This window comes from Mesoplodon mirus (genome assembly GCF_964341445.2).
Source record: "Mesoplodon mirus genome assembly, chromosome: 12".
Taxonomy (NCBI): Eukaryota; Metazoa; Chordata; class Mammalia; order Artiodactyla; family Ziphiidae; genus Mesoplodon; species Mesoplodon mirus.
In genome coordinates this window covers 49,237,459-49,259,352 of record NC_138988.1, presented here as the reverse complement: position 1 = coordinate 49,259,352, position 21,894 = coordinate 49,237,459, and the positions used below count along the sequence as shown (strand labels likewise).

Below are 21,894 nucleotides of genomic sequence, written 5' to 3'. Positions count from 1 at the left end.
ATGGAACATAATGTACACACTGTTCTGCATTTGCTTTGTGCAAATATATTTTGCAGATTATCCCAGATCAGTAAATACAAAGCATCTTCTTTCTTTTTTTTTTTCTTTCTTTCTTTTTAAAAACTCGTGTAATACTTCACTGTAGGGGGGAGCTACGCTATAATTTATTAAACCAGTCCTCTGTTGATGGGCATTCAATCTGGTCCCAGTCTTTTATTATTGTAAACAATTTGACAGTGAATAACATTGTACATCTACCATTTCCTGTGTGTGAAATCGGTCTGTAACATTGATTCCCAGAAGTGGAACTGCTGGGTCGAAGGCCCTATGTATGTGGCACTTGATTAGATCTGACCAAGTTTCCTCCTGGAGCGGTTGAAGATAATCTAAAGTTTGTAGCTGTGGTTTCTTTCTCTCAATGCTTTTTTAAAAAGCATTGGTATAAAAAAATGAGATATTTGCATCTAATAAAAGGCACAAATTTTAAGGGTACTGTTCAATGAGCTTTAACCAATGTATATACCTGTGTGACCACCATCCCAATCACAGTAGAGAACATTTCCATCCCCCAGAAAGTGCACTCACACCCCCTTTCCAGTCAGTCGTCCTCCCTCCTTCCCTAGGCAACCACTCTTCTGCTTTCTTAGATATGCCAGTTCTAGAGCATCAGCCAAATGGAATCACACAGTATATAGTCTTCTGAGTCTGGCTTCTCTTGCTTAACATAATGTTTTTGAGGTTCTTTACGTTGCTGTTTGTGCCAGCAGTTTCTTTTTATTGCTGTGGGTCTTTTATTTTTTAACCTTTTTTTTAACATTTAAATTTTTTTATTTATTTTATTCATTTATATTTGGCTGCGTTGGGTCTTCGTTACTGCATGAGGGCCTTCTCTAGTTGTGGCGAGCGGGGGCTACTCTTCGTTGTGGTGTGCGGGCTTCTCATTGCGGTGGCTTCTCTTGTTGTGGAGCACAGGCTGTAGGCGCGTGGGCTTCAGTAGTTGTGGCACACGGGCTCAGTAGTTGTGGCTCATGGGCTCTAGAGCGCAGGCTCAGTAGTTGTGGTGCACGGGCTTAGTTGCTCCGAAGCATGTGGATCTTCCCAGACCAGAGCTCGAACCCGTGTCCCCTGCATTGGCAGGCGGATTCTTAACCACTGCACCACTAGGGAAGCCCCTGCCATAGTGTCTTTTTAACACTAGCATTTTTTTCATTGACTTAAACGAATTTTGGTATATGATGTGTTCGTTTTCTACGGCTACCATATTAAATGTCCACGAACAGTGGCTGAAAATCATGCAGATTAATTACCTCACAGTCCGTAGGTGAGACATCCGGGTTTGCGCAGCAGGTTTTACAAAGCTGAAATCAAGGTATTGGCTGGCCGGGCTCTTACGGGAAGGGTCTGCCAAGAATCCTCTTCTTTTTTAAAAAATTATTTATTTATTTATTTGGTTGCACCGGGTCTTAGTTGTGGCAGGTGGGCTCCTTAGTTGCAGCACGTGGGCTCCTTAGTGTCAGCACATGGACTTCTTAGTTGCAGCTTGCTGGCTCCTTAGTTGCGGCAGCCAGGCTCCTTAGTTGCAGCTCACCGGCTCCTTAGTTGTAGCACATGGGCTCCTTAGTTGCTGCACGTGGGCTCCTTAGTTATGGCTCCAGGGCTCCTTAGTTGTGGCATGCATGTGGGATTTAGTTTCCTGACCAGGGATCAAACCCGGGCCCCATGCATTGGGAGCACAGAGTCTTATCCACTGTACCACCAGGGAACTCCCCAAGAATCCTCTTCTAAGCTCAGTCGTGTTGTAGGCAGCATCCAGTTCCTTGCAGCTATAGGACCAAGGTTCCTGTTTCCTGTCACCCAGGAGCCTCTCTCTGTTTCCAAGGCCACCTGCATTCCTCCCCACTATGCCTCCCCTCCATCTTCGAGGCATGAAGTGATGGGGCTAGTCTTTCTCGGGTTTCACATCTGCTGCTGCATCTCTCTTGCCTTCCTCTTCCCCAGCATCTTTCTGACTCCAGCCAGAGAAGGTTTTCTGCTTTAGAGGATTCATGTAATTAGGTTGGGCTCACCCAATCCAGGATAATAGCCTTGTATTACAGTCTGTAATCTTGATTACATCTACAAAGGCCTTTTTGCTACACAATGCATTGACAGGTTCTGGAGATTGGGGCATGGACATCCTTGGGGGAGGGTGTGTGTGTGTGTGTGTGTGTGTGTCTATTATTCGGCCTATCAATTTGACTTCTTTTCCAGATATTTCACCAGTTGTGCCAACGGATTCATTCTTTCCCTATTTTAAAAGCTACCTTTTTCACACATGGAATTCTTTTATAGTGTATGTTTATTTCTGGATATTCTGTTTTGTTCCACTGATCTGCTTGCTTTCACGTTAGTATCAAACTTTAAAAATTAGTTAAATTTTATAAATACATTTAAAAATGTTAGAGAAGGTTTTTCTCTTGATACTTTTCTTTTTGTTAAGAATATCTTGGCTATTCTGTCTTGTGTATTCTGAGATGAATTTGAGAATTCTTGCATTAATTTCTTTAAATATCCTGTTTTTTAATTGGAATTTTGTTGAAAATACATTAATTAATTTAGAGAGGATTTGATATTTTATAATAGTGAATTTCTCCAGACAGAATAATGTTGAGTATTAAAAGTTAAAATTCAAGACTTTTTTTGAGTAAAGTTTTATTTGTTTTTTTCCATATCAGTTTTGCAATTTTAAGAGTGCTAGTGGCTATTTTATAAGGAGATTTTTTTTAAGTTTCTATGAGATTTTTATGTGTAATATATACTTACATTTTTTAGGTAAAATTTTTCTTATTGCTCTGTTTTTTCTTTGAAAATCTGTGTCTGTTCCCTCAGGTTGGACAGATACAAGGTTTTTGTTTCTGCTTATATGGGTTTTTGTTTTTTGGTCCTGTGTTAATTTAAGCCTGTAAACATCAAATTGTAAAGCAGTGTAAATATAGCTGACTTCCCGGGAGTCCTGCTTCTGCTTTTCTGCACCTAGTGACATGTTCCATTTGTAATCGAGAATTTAACAGAAAACATGCTTTGAAGTACTGGTTAGTTGCAGGACAGGAGTGAGTCAATCTGAGGTGAATCGAGTCTTAATATGAATATCAGGGGAAACAGGACTTTCAGTTGGCTGTATTGACAGGTCTGAACAGTAGGGATCAAACTTGAATAGTGGACTAAAACTATTCTGTCCCCCTCAGACAGAAACCAAGCTGCTTCATGAAATCATGTCAGAACCTTTTCTTCTTTATGCTTGCTTCGCAAGGTCAATAACAGCTTAATTGACTTGTATCTTGCTTTTGCACATCTTTGCTCTGTTTAAGGGAATAAGTATGATGGAACCTTAAGGTTGTGTATTTATGGGGAAGCTATGGAACAGTGAACTAGTTTCTAGTTGTACTACTGCGGCCACTAAACGGAGGATATATGGCAACCTGTGACCCCACGTTCTATGCCGAAATGTGGTGCAGAAGTAATTCCATGAGAACTTAGCTCCTGATGGCAGATACCATTCATCCCAATGTGTTAGATGTTGTGTGGGATAGAAAGACAGCACGGTGCTCAGAGGTGGGAATAAGATAATGCAAGGAGCGTGGAAATTGCACCCCTTCCCCCAAGAGAAAAAGAAAGAAAAACAAAGAAAACAAATTGGAGTCCCCAGAATGAGTTCTGACTTTTGATATTTATCCCGGACTGTCTGTACCCGCCTTCCTGTGGGGAGCAGGAAGGAGTCGGTTTTAAGAATTGCTGTCTCTGGCCTCAGTCTACAATTGTCTCTGCACCCAGCTTTCCAGAGTTGATCTTGGATCATCCACTAATTTTGGGGTGTTTTGAAAGAATTGTAATAAAAAAAGAAACCACCACCAGAACCAAAAAAAGTAAACACATTTGCTGTTAGGATGTCAAGTCGTACCCAGAGAAGAGATAGGGGAAAAGCATCTCTCTGCCCCTTTCAGCTGCCCCGAGCCCACCCCAGTTTTCAGTTTTGCTCCTACAAGTCAGTTATAGAAAACTTCATGTGTATATACACAATGGAACTATAATGGAAAAGAATTGAAAAAAAAGATATATACATATATATGTGTAACCCAATCACTTTACTGTACACCTGAAACTAATACAACATTGTAAATCAACTATCCTTCGATAACCAAAACAAACATACACACACACACACACACACACACACACCCCACACAAAACTACAACAACCTGCATCTGCTTTGTTTCAAACTTGCTTGTTTCAGAACCTCCCCAGTGCGTTTGCATTTTTCTTGCATCTACTTCCTCCATTGTTGCCAGGCAGCCCTGGCCACCTCCCAACAACTGGACCTTGAATCCTCCTAGGGACGTAGTGAAACTGAGCAAAAGACAACTCTACCCCTGTGAAACTGCCTTTACGTTCTAATCTTTTAGCTTTAGCCCCGCTGACAAAACTGAAAGTGCAGGGGTGTGATCGCTCGGTGCCAGCAAGTGTCACACTCTGAGGGGTCTGACTGCCTGCTGACCGTTTAGCTTCTGCCTTGGCTCTTCAGAGTGGAGTCGAGCTCCCAAAGTCAGCCCACCTACGTTTGGATTCCAGCACTACCACTGTCCCTGGGACTATGGCAAGGCATTTACCTCTCCTTGCCTCAGTTTCCCCATATTGTGTCAAATGGGGACACAGTCAAGCCCACCTCCTGGGGCTTCTTGTAAGAATGAAATGACGTGATGTTGTAAAGCATGTAGCAGGTGCTAACTACATATTCGTTCTCAAGGGTATTGACATTATGGTAAATTATTACCACTTGTATTTAACGGTTTCATCCTATAAATAGACTGCTCACTTGTTAAAAAGAAGACTCAATAGCTGAGCCCTAAGTATTCGAAGGCAGAGATATAAAGCATTCTCCCCTGCAATGAGGATGTAACTGTAAATAAATCCTACTGAGAAACAAAAAGCCTTCCCTGTGGTTGGCAATCTCCCTTTCCCCTGTCACGTGATTGCACCAAGAAAAAATAGAGATGTAAGTGGATTAATACATTTGATGTCTACTCACAACGTTAAGAGCTCACTCTTGGTTTCTAGAGGAGTATGAAAAAAAATTTCTGACGTGAATAGTTTTTATTGTATTTGTAAGTACAGTGGAAAGGTTTTGGGTTTGAATTCTTCAATTAAGCCCTTAAAGAGTCTCATTTTAATAACATTTATGGTCTGATTATGAAGGTGGCACATTCTTGGGCAACTGGAAATTCAGAAAAGCATGAGGAGGAAGATTAAAACCCTGCCTGATCCCTATGGTGTGGCTGTTAACATTCTGGCGTGTTTTCAATACATTAGATGTGTTTAAAATTTAATTTGGGATTATACGCCTTTTTATGTAGCCCATATCTTTCATTTACTAACTTAGCCTATCATTAAGTGTTCTTTTACAACATGACTTTAAAAATAACTGTGTGGTGTTCTACCATATGGATCTTGTACAACTAATTCAAATCCTGTATACATTATGGAATATTTAGGGTTATTTCTGGTTTTTCACTGTGGCAAACATCCATGAGGCTAAAAATATATCAGCGATGTAGTGTATTTACCCTGTAAAAAGGCTATGACTGCTCCCACCATTTGGGGTCATTCTTTTAAGTATTTCCCAGTGGTACCTTGTCATTTTAATTATTCATTTCTTTGCTTACTAGTGACGGTGGACCTGGGTATCCACTCTCCGTGTATTTAGCAATTACTTATATTCCTTTGTGAATTTTCTGTTTAGGGCCTTACGCATTTTGGTCAGGGTTGTTGGTCCTTTCTTGCAGTGAAAAGGTATTTATAAAAGAGGGGTATCAGGAATTCCCTGGCGGTCCAGTGGTTAAGACTCAGCGCTTTCACTGCCGTGGGCCTGGGTTCAATCCCTGGTCGGGGAACTAAGATCCCACAAGCTGAGTGGTGTGGCCAACAAAAAGGGGTGGGGTATTAACCCTTTGTCAATTGTTACAGCCATTTCCTTTTTCTAGCTGTCCAAAAATGGCCAGTTTAAAATTATTTATTGGACACACTGGCCTGCAATATTTGAAAGAGAAACATGTTTTTATTCTCTATTCAATCAATTCTTTAAATTTTTTTCATGTTCTACTCTGTCATCTCTGTATAAATGTGAGCCATAAAATTGAGAGATTATTTAATGCAAAGTCTAGGTGGAATTTCATATTCTGACTTGTTTAGTAATCACATGCCTCATTCTGGTACAGCTCTGCCTGAGGAATGCAGGAATGCAGTTCAAAAGCCCAATGAGCTCATATGGGTTTAAAATAAGCCACCACTTCTATCTGCTTGAGTCTGCTTCCCCAGCCCCAAAGCCTCTGGACAAGATTTGAAATAAGAACAATAAGAATTATTCTCTATCCAAGAATTGTGCTGGTGGAGAAGGCCTTTGGTAATTGTATGACCCCACAGGTGCAGGGCCTATGCAGCCACCTGAAGTGTCCTCATTTTTAAGACCCTCCCCACTGCCTTGCCTTTGCTGCTGCCGTCTTGGGAGGAGAAAATTCTAAGGGACATCTCTTCTGACCCCTACCTGTTTTTTGGCCACAGTGTGCGGCATGCAGGATCTTAGTTCCCCCAACAGGGATCGAACCTGTGCCCCCTGCAGTGGAAGCACATAGTCTTAACCACTGGACTGTAAGAATGAAATGACGTGATGGAAGTCTCTGACCCCCACCTGTTCCCTGCCTCGTTGGCAGCTGCTTCTCAGGGCTCTCCAAGGCCTCTCCTCTCCACTACCTTGGTTCAACAAACACTTGCTGAGGCCCATCAGGTGGGCAGGGCTCCAGGCCCTTCTCTCCAACCACCCAGAGGCCGCACCAGAGAGAATCATTAACAGAGAGTCTGTCTGAGTCTGGCATTCAAATTCATTACACCACCAATATTTAAGTACTCGTTCTGTGTTAGGCCACAGCATTACAAAATAAATAAAACAAGAGTCATGAAAGAGGCAGGTGCTTCCTGGGGGATGCAGACAGGTAAGTAGGCAGTGGCAGTCTCAGAGACAAATACTCCAAGGCTTATTTTACTAGTGTTTTTAGGAAGAGAGGAGGGTGGGAGAGGCAGTGGTGGTGGCCCCGTGTCCTAGCCCCTTGAGGCCTTTAGGACTGTACCTCCCCTCCCCTTTCCCTCCTTCTAAGAGAGTGGAAGGACTGTCAGCTCCTTGTATGAGTAGGTGATGCAAGACAGGGTCAAGGGCAGAAACTTGGAATTGGAGTCAGAATCGGGGAACGCCATTAGCAGATCCTTAGGCAAGTGACTTGAACCTCTCTGAGCCTCAGTTTCCTCATCTGAACAGTGAGGACAGAGCCTCCTTCTGGGCTGCTGTGATGGGTAAATCAGAGAGTAATACAAGTGGCGGTTATGGGAAGAGCTGCCACTACCTGCCAGCTTTATGTCGGCTTGTGCATGGAAGCAGCCTCCTTGCTCAGAGCCTAGCTGGTCATTAACACAGAATAAATGGAATCATTCTGTCTGCTGCTCCTGAGGTCAGAAGAGAACTGAGGAAGAAACCGTCTCATCAGAGCAGACACCCAGTCTGGTTCCCCGGTGGTGAGGGGTGTGGTCAGGGTGTAACCTAGGCCGGTGGGAGGGGCCAGGATGAACAACCTGCCTCTCCAGACTCAGCGATGCAGATGTGGAGAGGAAGGAGCCCTGTTTAGGCGGGCAGCCAGCCTTTCCTCCGTCTCCTCACAGGATGGACCCCATAGCTTACGCTGAGCAGTTGAAAGAATCTGGCAACCAGGTTTTTAAGAATGGGAACTTCTCTTTGGCCATCAGAAAGTACGATGAAGCCATCCAGATTCTCCTGCACTTATACCGGTGCGGGTAAGTGTTTGGATTTTCTCCCTGCCTTTTGTTTGTTGTTGTTGTTTTAAGTAAAGGGGGACTCACTCTCTTGCTTTTGTTTTTTTCTCATTTGTTACCACACCACCTAGTTTCTGTTTCCTTTCTCCTCCCACTTTCTATTTATCTTCTCTGCAGTGTTAGCTCTGAGACTGGAGGATTTCAGGAAACGGAAAGTGAAACGCAGCGGACTGTTGATAAACATTACAAACTTCCCCTTCTGTCTGGTTCCAGGATCAGAGTTCCTGGGATGACTGAAGCCCCCAAGCCCCTCCCTTGTCATTCATTTCATCTTGTTTATCCGTGCCATCACCCCCCTGGCCACAGGGCACACCACCAGGAACTAAGCCTCACCTCTTCCACTGCCCCTTCAACTTCTAGCAGACCTGTTCCCAAACATTTCAGGATCACGACTGCTTACAGGGAGGACCCCAAAGAGCTTTTGTTGATGTAGTTTGTAACTATCAATAAAGCCCGTATGAGAACTCAAAACTGAGAAACATTTAAAATATGTATTTATTCATCTTTTTTAAAATAGCAGTAATAAACCCATGACGTTAACATAAGCAACATTTTTATGAGAAATAACTATTTTTCAAAATGAAAAATTTGGTGAGAAGAGTTTTACATTTTCGCAAGTCTCTTTAATGTCTGTCTCAATGGAAGATGTCTGTCTTCTCACATCTGCTTTCTGCATTTAGTCTGTTGTGATACCACACGCCAGGTAACCTCTGGAAAATTCCCTGTCCACGTGTGAGAGAATGAGTGTGAAAAAGGCACACACTGTCTTGGTATTGTTGTATTAGTTTCCTGTTGCTGCTTTAACAAATGACCACCAATTTAGTGGCTTAAAACAATACACATTTATTATCTTACACTTCTGGAGGTCAGAGGTCCAAAAGGAGTCTTACGAGGCTAAAATTAAGGTGTCACCAGGGCTGGTTCCTTGTGGAGGAGACTCCATTTCCTTGCCTCTTTTACCCTCGAATGGCTGCCTGTATCCGTGGCTTGTGGTCCCTTCCTGCATCCTCAAAGCGCATCATTCCAGTTTCTGCTTCTGTCGTCACATCTCCTTCTCCTCTGCTGTGGCCGGCTCTCTCAGTCTCCCTCTTATAAGGACCTCTGGGATTGTATCGTAATCCAGGATAATCTCCTCCTCTCAAGATCCTTAAATTAATCCCATCTCCAGAGTTCCTTTTGCCATAAAAGAAAACATTATTTGACATATATACACTAATATGTATTAAATGGATAATTAATAAGAACCTGCTGTACAAAAAAATAAATAAAATTCAAAACAAAAAAAACATCATTTGGAAACCATTATTCAGCCAACTACAATTGTGAAGATATTTTGACCTTGGGAACTGCTTGAAATGGCCTTGGGGACCCCCAGAGGTTCCCAGATCATACTCTGGGGACAGCTGTAGTAGAGAGGAAGCAGAGGTTGGCATTTGTAGGGTGTATGCAGCCTAAACGTGTACCGAGGAGGGGCACTGACTTGAATTCCCGACACATGGCTCCCACCTCCTCCCTCCTTGGTGTCTACACTCCAGCTGGACTTGAATTGACTGTACTTGGCCTTAGCCTGTGTAGTTCTGTCATTCTGCCCCCTCTTGGTGCAGGTCAGAGCTGTGTCAGAGCTGGGCCTAGAGCTCCTCATTTGGGGGAAAACATTGACCTTTCTTGAAAAGTTAATGTTGTGTCGTGGTTGTGGCCATAGACTGACCACACTGTGAGTACTCAGATCTCAGCGCCACCACTTACAAGCTGTGTGACCACTAACGGGACACCTGCCTGCACCCTCACATGTCGCCTGTCATGGGACCTTCCTGACACAGTTCCCCGTGCCCATCACTGCCTTCCTGCTGCTGCCAGCTGACATAGGGGTTTAGGGACTTGTGGTTAACTGAGCAGGTGCTCTCAGGAGAAGGGGACTGAGGGAGAAGCAGGATGGGGCAGGGATGGTGTCTCTGCTGGAGTCAGCTGCAGCCTGATCCCCTGGGGAGCGCTGGAGCCTGAGTTGTACTGCAGAGCTGTCCCACTTTAGGACAAGGAGGCTGACCTTTTAATTCCCATGTCAGTCAGTCACCGGTCATAGGTTGTCTGGCCCCAGGAGTTGTCCTAGGGAGTGGGGCTGGATTAGTCAGCTCAGGCTGCAGTAACGAATTACCACTGACAGGGTGGAACAACAACAGAAATTTATTCCTCACAGTTCTGGAGGCTGGGAAGTCCAAGGTCCAGGTGGCGGCCAATTCAGTTCCTGGTAAGTGCCCCCTTCCTGGTTTGCAGCCAGCCACATTCTCAATCCATCCTCGCATGGTGGAGAGAGAGAACGGAAACCCTCTGCCGTCTCTTATAAGGGCACTAATCCTATCGTGAGGGACCCACTCTCCTGACTTCATCTAAACCTAATCACCTCCCCAAAGGCACCCTCTCCAAATACCATCACTGTGGGGGCTGGGGCCTCCATGTATGAATTTGTTGGGGGAGGGACACAGTCCATAACAGGGGTGTAAGTTTCTGGGGAGAAGGCAGCTCCCATTAGGCTGAGGATAAATCTCTGGAGAACGGGGCGTCCGGAGACCCTAGCTGCAGCCAACACTCATTCCTGCTGGGGTCGGCTGCACTGGCCAGGGTGTCTGGGCAGGACACATGGCGACTACTATGCTGTGGCCATGGCCCCATTGTCAGTTACCCTCTGACAGCCCCACTGCTTCTTCTGTGCTTCTGGGTCCTCATGCTTCACTGAGAGGGAATGATGGGCAGTGAGAGGAGCCGGATACACCAAGCACTACGGGTAGGGATGTAGTAGAGGAGATTTTTGCTTTGCTTTATTTTTGTGGGTATCTATATTAACTAACTTTTCTGTTTGTATTATTTTTACAGTTAAGGTATTCAATAAAAAAAAAAGAAGCATAAGCCTTGCTTTTCCACCTTGTGTGTCTTGAATGCAACAGCACTTGAGCTTCTGTTGACCTCATAGTATATCTTGTGTTTTGCTTCTTGCACCCTGGTTTCAGCACTAACCTTGCAGCTGTGTGACCCCCTAGACCCAGGCAGGAGGGGCCCTGCCCTGCCAGGCTTTACAGGCTTGCTTTGGCCATCCTCCATCTGTACCCTCCCCACAGGTGGGAGTCTGGGGCCAGGGGCTTTACCCAGCCAGAGCCCTTGCCTCCTCTTTCGTCCACACTGTGGGTACCAGGTCCCTGGAATTCCTGTCCATGGACCCTGCTCCTAGGGCCTACACAGGCCTCTTACCTGCAGTCCATTCTTTGGAGCGCTGTCCAAGGTCAGGAGTGTGGACAGAGCTTGGGATTGTGCCTTCTGCAGTGCAGGATGAAGGCTGAGATGGAAAGAGAAGAGGGAGTGGGCAGGGGTGCCAGCTTGGCTCACCCTGCCCTGACAGTGCCTGTGTTCTAAATTTGAAGCTTGCCTTTCAGTTATTATGAAGTAGAAGGCTAAAAGATATTTTATTGAACATTTGTAAGCTTGAGTTATGGCCTTCAAATACTTACACTAGCACTGCCCAATAGGACTTTCTGTGATGATGAAAATGTATCCAGGGCTTCCCTGGTGGCGCAGTGGTTGAGAGCCTGCCTGCCGATGCAGGGGACACGGGTTCATGCCCCGGTCCGGGAAGATCCCACATGCGGCGGAGCGGCTGGGCCTGTGAGCCATGGCCGCTGAGCCAGCGCGTCCGGAGCCTGTGCTCTGCAACGGGAGAGGCCACGACAGTGAGAGGCCCGTGTACCGCAAAAAAAAAAAAAAAAAAGTTCTATAGTAGAGAATTTGGCTATTGAGTACTTAACAGGTGGCTAATACAACTAAGGTACTGAATTTTAATTTTTATTTAATTTTAATTAATTTTAATTTAAATGGCTACACGTGGCCTGTGGCTACTGTATCAGACAGGGATTAGCCACATGGTGTGAGGGCCTCCTTTTGCACTCTGGCCCTGGGTTCTGCACGCATTTGGGTGGCCCTGCCTATGTAGTAGAACAGCGTTCATCCTGCATCTTTCGCAGGGCCCGTGGGGACAGTGTGGTCATGTGTTCTGATGAGCTCTGCGTCCATGCATGTGGGGTGGCTCCCACGGTGTCTGTTCTCTGCGAGGGCTCGGTGGGAACTCCCATCCTCTCCATCCTTTCGCAGCATCTTCTCCAATGGTCTCTAAAGGGTAAAAAGACCTGTGGAGATCAGGAGGAGGTAGACCCAAGGTGTTGAGAACATTTGTCACGAAAAGATGGGAACAGGATTTGGGAGTGAGGAAGGGAGATTGGGACATTGCAAACATCCCAGGCTTTCCAGGCTATGAGGGTCAGATGTCATAGGCATCATTGGAACACTTCCTGCTGAAACCCTATCACGATGGCAGCAACCAGCACCACAGTGGTGGCCTTCAAGGTTCTGTATTTGCAGGACGAAAGAACTATTTACTGACCACCAGTTTGTCCTTTCTCACAGAGTTCCCCCCAGGGACTTGGCTGTGCTGCTGTGCAACAAATCCAATGCGTTTTACAGCCTCAGGAAATGGAACGAGGCCTACCTGGCCGCCAAGGAGTGTCTCCAGTGGGATCCAACCTACGTGAAGGTATGGTGGCCGCCAGACGCTGCGGCTGCTGCCTCTTCCTCTTAATCTGCCTCCTTCCCTTCCTTCTTTTTAAAATGGAAATGCTAGGAGTGCTTCTCATTCAACTTCCTTTGCACTTAAGACAGATGTGCACAGAGCATGCGTGCTGTATCTGGAGAAGAGCAAGAAGGACGGTGGCCAAGTGTTGAAAGGCATTTGCAGGGGAGAGTGCAGCCGGGCCTTTTGACGGATGGAGTCCAGTGGAGATCCTGGTGGAGCTCATTTTGTTCTGATGTAGTTGCACCAAAATTCATAGTTTGTTCATGTTCTTTGCAGTTTGCAAGTTTCACTGTCTTCTTTGTGGCCATAAGAATTCTCCGGGAGAGGGGATTTATGGCAATCTATATTTCTTGGAGTTTCTGCTTCTAATTTTGGTTGTGCTGGGTCTTTAGTTGCAGCACGCAGGCTCCTTAGTTGCGGCACGTGGGCTCCTTAGTTGTGGCAGGTGGGCTCCTTAGTTGTGGCGTGCAAACTCTTAGTTGTGGCATGCGAACTCTTAGTTTTGGCATGCGTGTGGGATCTAGTTACCTAACCAGGGAATGAACCCCGGCCCCCTGCATTGGGAGTGTGGAGTCTTAACCACTGTGCCACCAGGGAAGTCCCAGGAAGGCTTCTTTCTGCATCTGTTGAATCTCAGATGCCTTCAGCTCAAAAGAATCCTTATGCCAAAGTGTCGCATTTTGGGGTGATGTATTCTGATCCCCTTCACCTCCCTCCAAAATAAAAGGTGAAACTTAGAACTGAGGAAGGCAAAGAAATGGGAAATTCTGTACCAGCTTGCTTGGTTGGGGGGGAGAAAAACACAACACCTTTTTTTCTTTCCTTTTTCTGATTGTTATCTACTGTTTTAGACTTTTAAATGACGGTGAAAACAAATAAGTAAATAATCAGAGATTTGGTATTAAGTGGAATTTCAGGTGTTTGCTTTTTTATGAACCCAGTTGGTGAACACCTTGTGTTATCTTAGACAGAAAATTGTTTTGGTAGCTCTTGATACTGATTCATTTTGATGGTTAAAGTGGGGAAAGCAGTACGAATCATTTTGTTCCTTCTCAAGAGTTTGACAGTTTGTATACAGGCAAAACTGACCATTTTCTTGTATTAATCATTGTAATTTTCCTCTTTCTCCAGAAACCAAAAAAATTTTTTGGCCTCTGGTGTATGTTGCCTATAATGTGGGGCTGGGTAAACCTCAGTGCTTGTCATTACCATTGGAAATTGTGTTTACTTTGATTGAAAGGAGCAGGGAACAACTCCTGTGCTGACATGACAATCTCATTCTTTTCCAGAACACTGTATTCGTAGGATTGGTTCATTCCTCCCTTCTTGACCAGGCTGCGATTTGAAGCATGAGTACATAAACCACACACGTCATTGGAACCAGACCTGGTCCCTTCTCTCTGGGTCCTATGTTAGATGTTGTACATGTCATGGACTTGAAAGGGATTTTTTTTTTTTTTTACGGTACGCGGGCCTCTCCCTGTTGTGGCCTCTCCCGTTGAGGAGCACAGGCTCCGGATGCGCAGGCTCAGCGGCCATGGCTCACAGGCCCAGCCGCTCCGCGGCATATGGGATCTTCCCGGACCGGGGCACGAACCCGCGTTTCCTGCATCAGCAGGGTGACTCTCAACCACTGCGCCACCAGGGAAGCCCAAAGGGATTATTTTCTTGCCAGTTAAAAAATGGCAGGAACAATGTGGAAATCCTGTATCCAGAGCTTGTTAGAAATCTGTATGTACCTAGAAGTCAGACTCCTGCAGTCTGTTTCCTCACAGCCTCAATCTTGCCTTCAGCAGCAGGTCAGAAAAGATGGGTGTGTTAACGGTTTTGCTTTTCTTCGTTGTAGGGATACTACCGAGCTGGTTATTCCTTGCTGCAGTTGCTCCAGCCTTATGAAGCTGCTCACATGTTTTTCAAGGGTCTGCGACTCGTGCAAAGCAGCCAGGACCAGACCCAGGTTGCTGATTTCTTGGTGGGAGTCTTCACCACGATGGGCAGTAAGTCAGGACTGGGGTGGGCCCCGCCCTCTTTCTTTTAAAGTGCTTGTGATTTCTTTGAAAGCTTCCTGGGGACTCAGGTTTCTGGGGAGATAATTACAGGGTGTTTTTCTTTGTGGCTTATTTATGTAGCTTGAATGAAACTGGTTTTTACACTAGAAAGCACATGGGAAGCTTTGTTGTATGGGGCCTTTGTGAAAACAACTGGGTCTTTTTGCACAAATCACTTAAAGCTGTCCCAATTTTCCAGTTTTGTTTCAAACTTCTTAAGTTTTCTGTGTTGCTAACCATAGGGATTTCCCTGCTTATACTACGTGTTTTACGTGATTTTTGCATGTATCTCTCCAGTGTGTCGAGAAAATGTTCCTGTTTGCTATGAAAACAATCTGAAAAGGCTGAGGGAGGGGCCTGTGGAAGCTGACAGTCTACGAGGGACACACCAGGTTGGGCGGGGGGTGGCGGTTTGCATCACTTATTGGGTTATTAGTCTGAAGACCTGGCCTGTGAGATGGCTTTGTCAGTGGCCTGGAATTGGCAAAAATAGACAATTCTGAAACACAATGTAATATGCTCCCTGCCAGGGACAAAGGAGCTCTTTCCCTGGTTATCACAGCGCAGTCTAAAGTTCTGCCAATGGTCAGGCTGTTGTTTTCAAATACTGTGTTTGGTCACATTTAAGATTGCACTAATTTCAGATGCGCCACTAATTTCTGTTCTGCCATTGAGACAGTATTGATAGCAGCACATGCCCTGATTCTAGAGGTGGTAGAATGTGAACAATGACACACGTTAGAATTGCTGGAAAATGCTCTCAGCTTCAGAAATGGGGAACTTACTGCCGACGATAGACTCAGCTGATATAGATCCAGCTCTTCCCATTGCAGTTGTGGGAAAGCAACTTTTGTGCTCTGTGGATGGGATCCTACAGATTTTTGGGAAGTTCGGCACAGAGAAGGGGAGAGAGCAGTGTCAGGCAGTGGGTGGGAAGGGGTTAGAGGTGCGCTCAGCTGTGTCTCCCGGCAGAGAAATAGGTGTCCAGACAGGTGCTCATGGGTCGCAGCTTTCCCGTCAGCCTTTTGCCGATAGTGACTAAAGCCTGCTTCCCTTTCCTCTGAACCTGATGGCTTGACCCACTCCCTACACTTCCTCATTGTTCTCTGTGTCTTTTAAAAGCCACTGTTCTGTCAGAAGCCAGGCCAGAATTATGGGAATTCCAGACAACTGTCTCTTGGTGACTGCCCCTCTAAGAAATCTGGATCCTGAGGGGGGCAATTAACAGGATTTCTTAGGGTAATGCATCTCAGACTTTTCTACCAAAGTATACCTGTTTGGAGGATGAATGTTATGCCCATGGCCCAATTTCTAAATTTTGAAAAATGTATTTATGAAAATTGTGTATCCTTTTTATACAATATATGTTTGTTTTGCTATTTACTCATTTTTGGAAATTGCTAATCCTAGAAGAGGTGCCATGTTATTCTGGCCTGTGAACTGTCGCCTTGGATGTTCTCATCCACGAGTTTGCAGGGTCATGAAATGCAAAAGGCCACTAGCTTGAAAGAGTGCAAATTGACTCAAAGAGCTGCTTGACCTGGGTTCCCGTCTTGGTTTTGTCATGAACTACCTGCACAATAAGCCACGAAGCTTGATCTCATTTCTCATAGTTTCTCACTGTTGGATGAAAATGACATTTGTCACCTTTCTTTCTTTCTTTCTTTCTTTCTTTCTTTCTTTCTTTCTTTCTTTTTTTGCGGTACGCGGGCCTCTCCCTGTTGTGGCCTCTCCCGTTGAGGAGCACAGGCTCCGGATGCGCAGGCTCAGCGGCCATGGCTCACGGGCCCAGCCGCTCTGTGGCACGTGGGATCCTCCCGGGCGGACTCTCAACCACTGCGCCACCAGGGAAGCCCTAAAGTTTTAAAAATTTTTATACAGTTTTTAAAGGTTACTTTCCATTTACAGTTATTACAAAATATTGGCTATGTTCCCTATGTTGTACAATACTTCCTTGAGTCTATCTGATACCCAATAGTTTGTACCTCCCACTCCCCCACCCCTATATGGCCCCTCCTTTTTTTTTTCTTTTTTTGGCTGTACTACGCGGCTTGCAGGATCTTAGTTCCCCGACCAGGGATCGAACCCTTGCCCCGTGCAGTGAAAGCATGGAGTCCTAACCCCTGGACCACCAGGGAATTCCCAGTTCTCTTTTCTTTTTGATACCTTAAATTTATCATTTGTCTATGTGTGGTTTTAATTGGAGGACCTTTTCCTAGATGTTCTAGACTTTCCCTAAGTTAAAATTTCTAAATTCTGGAACTTTCTTTCAGGTGACCCTATTGTTTTGCAAAGTTTCTTGCCCTGCTTTGATTATATTTTCACTACTGGATTCTCAACTGAAGTGTGGCAATCTGTAATGGAAAAGTTGGCAAAGAAAGGATTATGGCATGTAAGTGAAAGGAGATTGCTCTCGTGGGGAAAGTACTTTCTTGCTTAAATGATTTCTTTCTGCTGGCACTGGGGGATTATAATTTAGTACTTGCTTATCTTGATGCCAAAGTAACTTTTAAACTTTAACCTCATTAAAGATGAAAAGTCACCGAGATATATTAGTTCGCCAGTTTCCATTTTTTAAGCTAGGAAAACAGTTTGTGGCAACCTCACTCTTTGTTGTGTCTCCACTGTCATCAAAGAAGTGTAAAGTCCAGATGCTAATGGTGATGTGGAATGAGGGAAATAAACAATTGCCTATTCATCTTCATAATCCTCTTTATGCGGCATTTGCTAGCCAGGGCCTGATAACGTGCCTGTGCTTCTCAGAGGGTTGCTGTATGATTTCAAGGGACTGTTACCCTCAGGTAGCAGCAAGGCTGTAGGACCTGAATCCACAGCCAGGAATCCATAGGATGGAGGAGCCCAGTGGACTGTGGAAACTGGGCTTCAGTGCCACACAGGTGCCTCCCTGAATCCAAATCCTCCCCAGTCTAGTCTGGGCTAATTCCTTCCTCTCTGAGCCTCATTTCCTCATTTGGAAGTTGCAGAATATAAACCTATTCCCTCCCGGTTGAGGTGAGGATTAGAAATAATGGACCAAAAGCACCTGATAATAATGTTCATTGAGGGTTTACAGTGTGCCAGACACTGAGCCAAAGGGGTTTAATAACACCTGGTGCCTGTATGCTCAGTGCCCAATGAGTAGTAGCTGTCATTGACGGCAGCCTATAAGCGCCCTTGAGAATGGGCTGGCCCAGGCTGGGAGTTTGGTTAGAAAGGGCCTGCAGGCTTTTTAAAGCCAGGTAGTCCAGAAAAGTCACCAAAAGCAAGGGCAGCCTGTAAGGACTCTGGACCCAGGAAGGCTGGATGACTGTAGGATACAGGATTCTTCGGTTTTTGAGAAGGTCACAGGTGCTATTGGGAATCTAATGAAATCGATGGGACTCTCTTTGCACACACACATACACACAATTACGAGTGTAGCTTCAGGGAGTTCATGGGAACCCCCTAAAGTCTGGCCACGGGCTCCCAGAAGCACATCCCCATATTACAGTCTCGAGAACGTGGCAGTGAGGGGGCAGAAAGCAGGCTGCACTCTTGGGGAACCAGGAATCAGAAATCCGGGGCCCTGTTAACAAGAAATCTGGGATCTTCTCTTTTCCGATAAGATGGGTAAACTAAGAGATCTTTCTAGCTTTATTTTAAAAAGTGCTAAAATTCTGTGATTCCAAGTGTTAGGGTAGATCTGTGAATGGGAGGCCCTTGGCCTCACTAACAGGAAAGTAGTTCCTTTTACAGCCTCCAGGAAAGAATGTTTTACGTCCCCTCTTCCCCACGTGGGATGAACGTGAATAGAGCTCCGTAGTCTATGTGGGGAGGGAGGGAGTGGGAGCCCAGTAGCTCCTGACGGGCTATCACCCAGCCAGCCATGGAGGCCCAGGAATCCAGCCCAAGTGGTGGTCCCATATCCTACCAGCAGTGGAGCCTAGGCCATTTTCAGACACTGCAGACGGAGGCACCTTATAAAAGCCAGGCCAGCCATCAGGGTTGTCAGAGCCCTGAACCTGTCATCTGGGAGAGTCTGGGCAGTGGGATCTGTTTAGGGTGAGCAGTTAAGAGTGGGCATCAAACTGAAAGAAGCTGGAAGCAAGATGTAGCCATAGACTGAGTTCCTGTGGTGCCACGCCCACCGGCAAGAACATATGTCAGGGATGTGGATTCTGAGACTGGGTCTCCAGTCATGGCCATGCCAAGCCTAGAACTCCTGGACCAGCTGGCGTACCTGGATGATCCCAGTAGGGGCCTCTCAGGATTTGCTCTCTGTGTGACCTAGGGATAGTTGCTTAACTTCTCTGGGATTCAGTTTAGGGTCAGTGTTTTAACAACGGACTTCCTGAGGAAAAAAAAAAAAAAAAAGTCCTGATCTGTGGCATTTGCCACTTCCTGTAGTGTAAATTCTCTCGATTTCAGCGGCCAGTTTCAAGCTGCTAAGTCGACTGGAGGACTCAGATTTGGGAAGAGATGTGCACAGTGAGCTCTCACTGATAGGAGCTGCCCCAGCACACCACTCGATAGGGTCTCATGGACCCCAAATAGCAGTAATGTGCTAAAGAATTAATTGGGATGGCCTATTTCAAAAGGATTTGATTCTTCTACTTGCTAAGCTTTAAGAACTTTGCAAGAAATTACTTCTTTACCTCCCTGCCCCTGTACTGTCCCCATGCTGCCTGCCATCGGCTGCTCCTGTCCTCAGCAGGCTTTGAGGAAAGGTGGAGAGAGCTTAGCTCTCGGCACCAACAGGAAGTTTGCCAGACAGAGACACTTTGGTTATCATGGCTCAGGCTGAAGAGCTTGGCAGGTGACTTAAAAAAAGAGACAGGGCTAGAGGGTGTCTTGTTCTGTTTTTTTGTTTCTGTGTTTTAAAGCTTAAGATTAATTTTGTTCTAATAACCCATGTGGAGACCATTATTGTTCCAGCTTTTTCTGTTTCTCCCCTTTCATCAGTCATTTCTACTTCTGTCAGCGAGAAAAGACCGGCTACCGAGAAATCTCCACGTCCCAAATTTATCACTGAAAAGTCTCTTTGAGGTAAGGTGGCTTCTTGACACATACGGTTTCAAGTCAGGCCACTTCCGGCCTGTGGTGTTTGGGACCTTCCCCTTCAGCCATCTCACTGCAAATTTGTTATTTATAGTAATCTTAGGCTGGTGCCACAGCTAATCAGGGTTTTACTGATTCTAAACTTCATGGGTGGGGGGTGGGAGAAGGGGGAATTGGATGAAGGCGGTCAAAAGGTAACCACTTCAGTTATATGATAAATAAGTCCTAGGGATGTCATGTACAACATGATGAATATAAGGAACACGGCTGTATGTTCTATATGAAAGTTGTTGAGAGAGCAAATCCTGAGTGCTCTCATCACAAAAAGAATTTTTCTTTTTTTAATTTAATGTTGTATCTATATGAGATGATGGATGTTCACTAAACTTGTGGTCATCATTTCACGATGTAGGTAAGCCAAATCATTCTGCTATATACCTTAAATATATACAGTGCTGTATGTCAAACTATATCTCAATAAAACTGGAAGAAAAAGAACCCCAAACTTTATGGGGAAGGAGTTTGAAGTTTCATATTGATATGGCAACTGCCATAATTCTTCCTGTGTTTTTTTTTTCCAGAAATATGTCTTCATCGGACTTTATGAGAAAATGGAACAGGTGCCCAGGCTAGTCCAGTGGCTCATCTCCATGGGTGCAAGCATCGAGACCATAGGACCGTACCCTCTGCATGCCCTCATGCACCTCTGCATCCAGGCCAGTGAGTTCTCTCCTGATGGAACGCCCTCCACGCTGCCCTCCAGCTCGGACCTCAGGGACTGTGCTTAGCTCAAGTGAAACCAGAATGTGGAATATTCAGATGATTTGAATAGTTCATGATTTGATCATTCAGATAAATGAAGGCAGCAGGGAAACAGCATCATTTTTCCTTCTCCTGGGACCTCATAGCTAGAGGCCCACACTGAAAGGATTCTGTGTTCTCAGACAGATCCTGGCAGCAGAGTGGAGCCCTGGGATTCAAGGACAGGCCTTGGGACAGACAGCCTTTGCTGGACAGAGCTCTCAGGGAAGCTGTGGAGGGAGTTTCCTCCCGGTGGCAAAGGCAGCCATGGTCTTTTTCCGAGTTCATTTTCTCTCGACTAGAGGACCAACTACTGTGGGGAGTGGGAGGGGGGAAAACCCCAAGGGAAACACTGGCTATTGCTGATACAGTTTGCTTGTGGTCCTTTTAAAGGAATCCTATTTTCATATATGTATATACAATTTTTCTTTTTTTAGTCTTCACCACCTGGCTATAGGATTTGAATTTTAAAATATTTTTATCATTAAAACACACACACATACAATATCCACATTTACACTTTAGATAGAAGTCTGTTTTTCTTTTCTAAGCATATGTAGCTTCACTGTTGGACACTGACCCACACTATCTTAGAGCCAGAAGGAGCCAAGAGAACTTGTCTATACTGTCTTCCTCTTTTAGGCTGTAGCATCTCCTCAAGATGGGAGTGGGGGTGGCCAGTGGCTTGAAGACCTGAGCCCCCATCTTTACTTCAGCCAGATTTGCCCTGTTGTACGTTTCATCTATTGGAGAATCCATAAAAGGTTTCACTCTTATACAGTGGATAAAACATTTAAAAGTATGAAGTCTGATTAAAAGCAATCTGATCCAATCCTCCCAGTTTCAAATTAGGTGTGCCTCTGGGTATGAAATTCACAATTCCTCTCTGTGTCTATTTTTTAAGTTTGCTCCTGCGGTTAGAGGCAGGTGTGGATGAGATCAAGACTTCAAGTTTATCCCCGATTCGTCTCTCAGAGGAAAACTGACATGGTGACAAATGGTGTCCACAGAGTTGGCAGAATTATGTGGCTTTCCAGGTCTTACAAGGAAGGAGTCTGGGGAAAGAGTTTGAAATCTCTGTCCTGTTGATAGTCATGTAGTGGGGTAATGATTGTTGCCCTGCCCAGGTCCTCTTTATGACCAGTGCCCCCAGCCCCACCTGCTGCACCACAGCTGCCTCCTTTGCCAGGGAGCTGCTCTTTGCCAATAGGCACCATCTCCCTCTCTGGAGGCGGTTCTGTAGCTCTGGATTGATTGACACCGGGGTACAAAAGGTGTGCCCTTGCCTCAAGGTGGGTCAGCACTGTAGTGCAGTTCCTGCTCCACAGCTCCCTGTGGGATCAGGCTGAAGCCGACTCAGCTGAGGCCACATCTCTGCTTGCCTTCATCCCCTGCCCTGCCCTGCTTCCCTCCCCGTCTTTCTCCCTCTGTCAATAAATCACACGTACAAGAATCCCTGTCTCAGGCTCTGCTTCTAGGGAATCTGA

At 45.4% G+C, this 21,894-nt stretch overlaps 1 protein-coding gene across 1 annotated transcript in view; it reads left to right on the top strand.

The window, feature by feature from the left end:
• Window positions 1-7,685: 7,685 nt before the first annotated feature.
• Window positions 7,686-21,894, top strand: part of TRANK1 (tetratricopeptide repeat and ankyrin repeat containing 1) — a 67,493-nt gene continuing 53,284 nt past the window's right edge. The window contains exons 1-6 of the mRNA XM_082639856.1: window positions 7,686-7,870; window positions 12,356-12,482; window positions 14,368-14,518; window positions 16,843-16,961; window positions 19,511-19,594; window positions 20,188-20,326. Coding sequence (XP_082495982.1) covers window positions 7,740-7,870; window positions 12,356-12,482; window positions 14,368-14,518; window positions 16,843-16,961; window positions 19,511-19,594; window positions 20,188-20,326 — 751 coding nt within the window. The 5' untranslated portion in view covers window positions 7,686-7,739. The remainder of the gene's footprint in view (window positions 7,871-12,355; window positions 12,483-14,367; window positions 14,519-16,842; window positions 16,962-19,510; window positions 19,595-20,187; window positions 20,327-21,894) is intronic.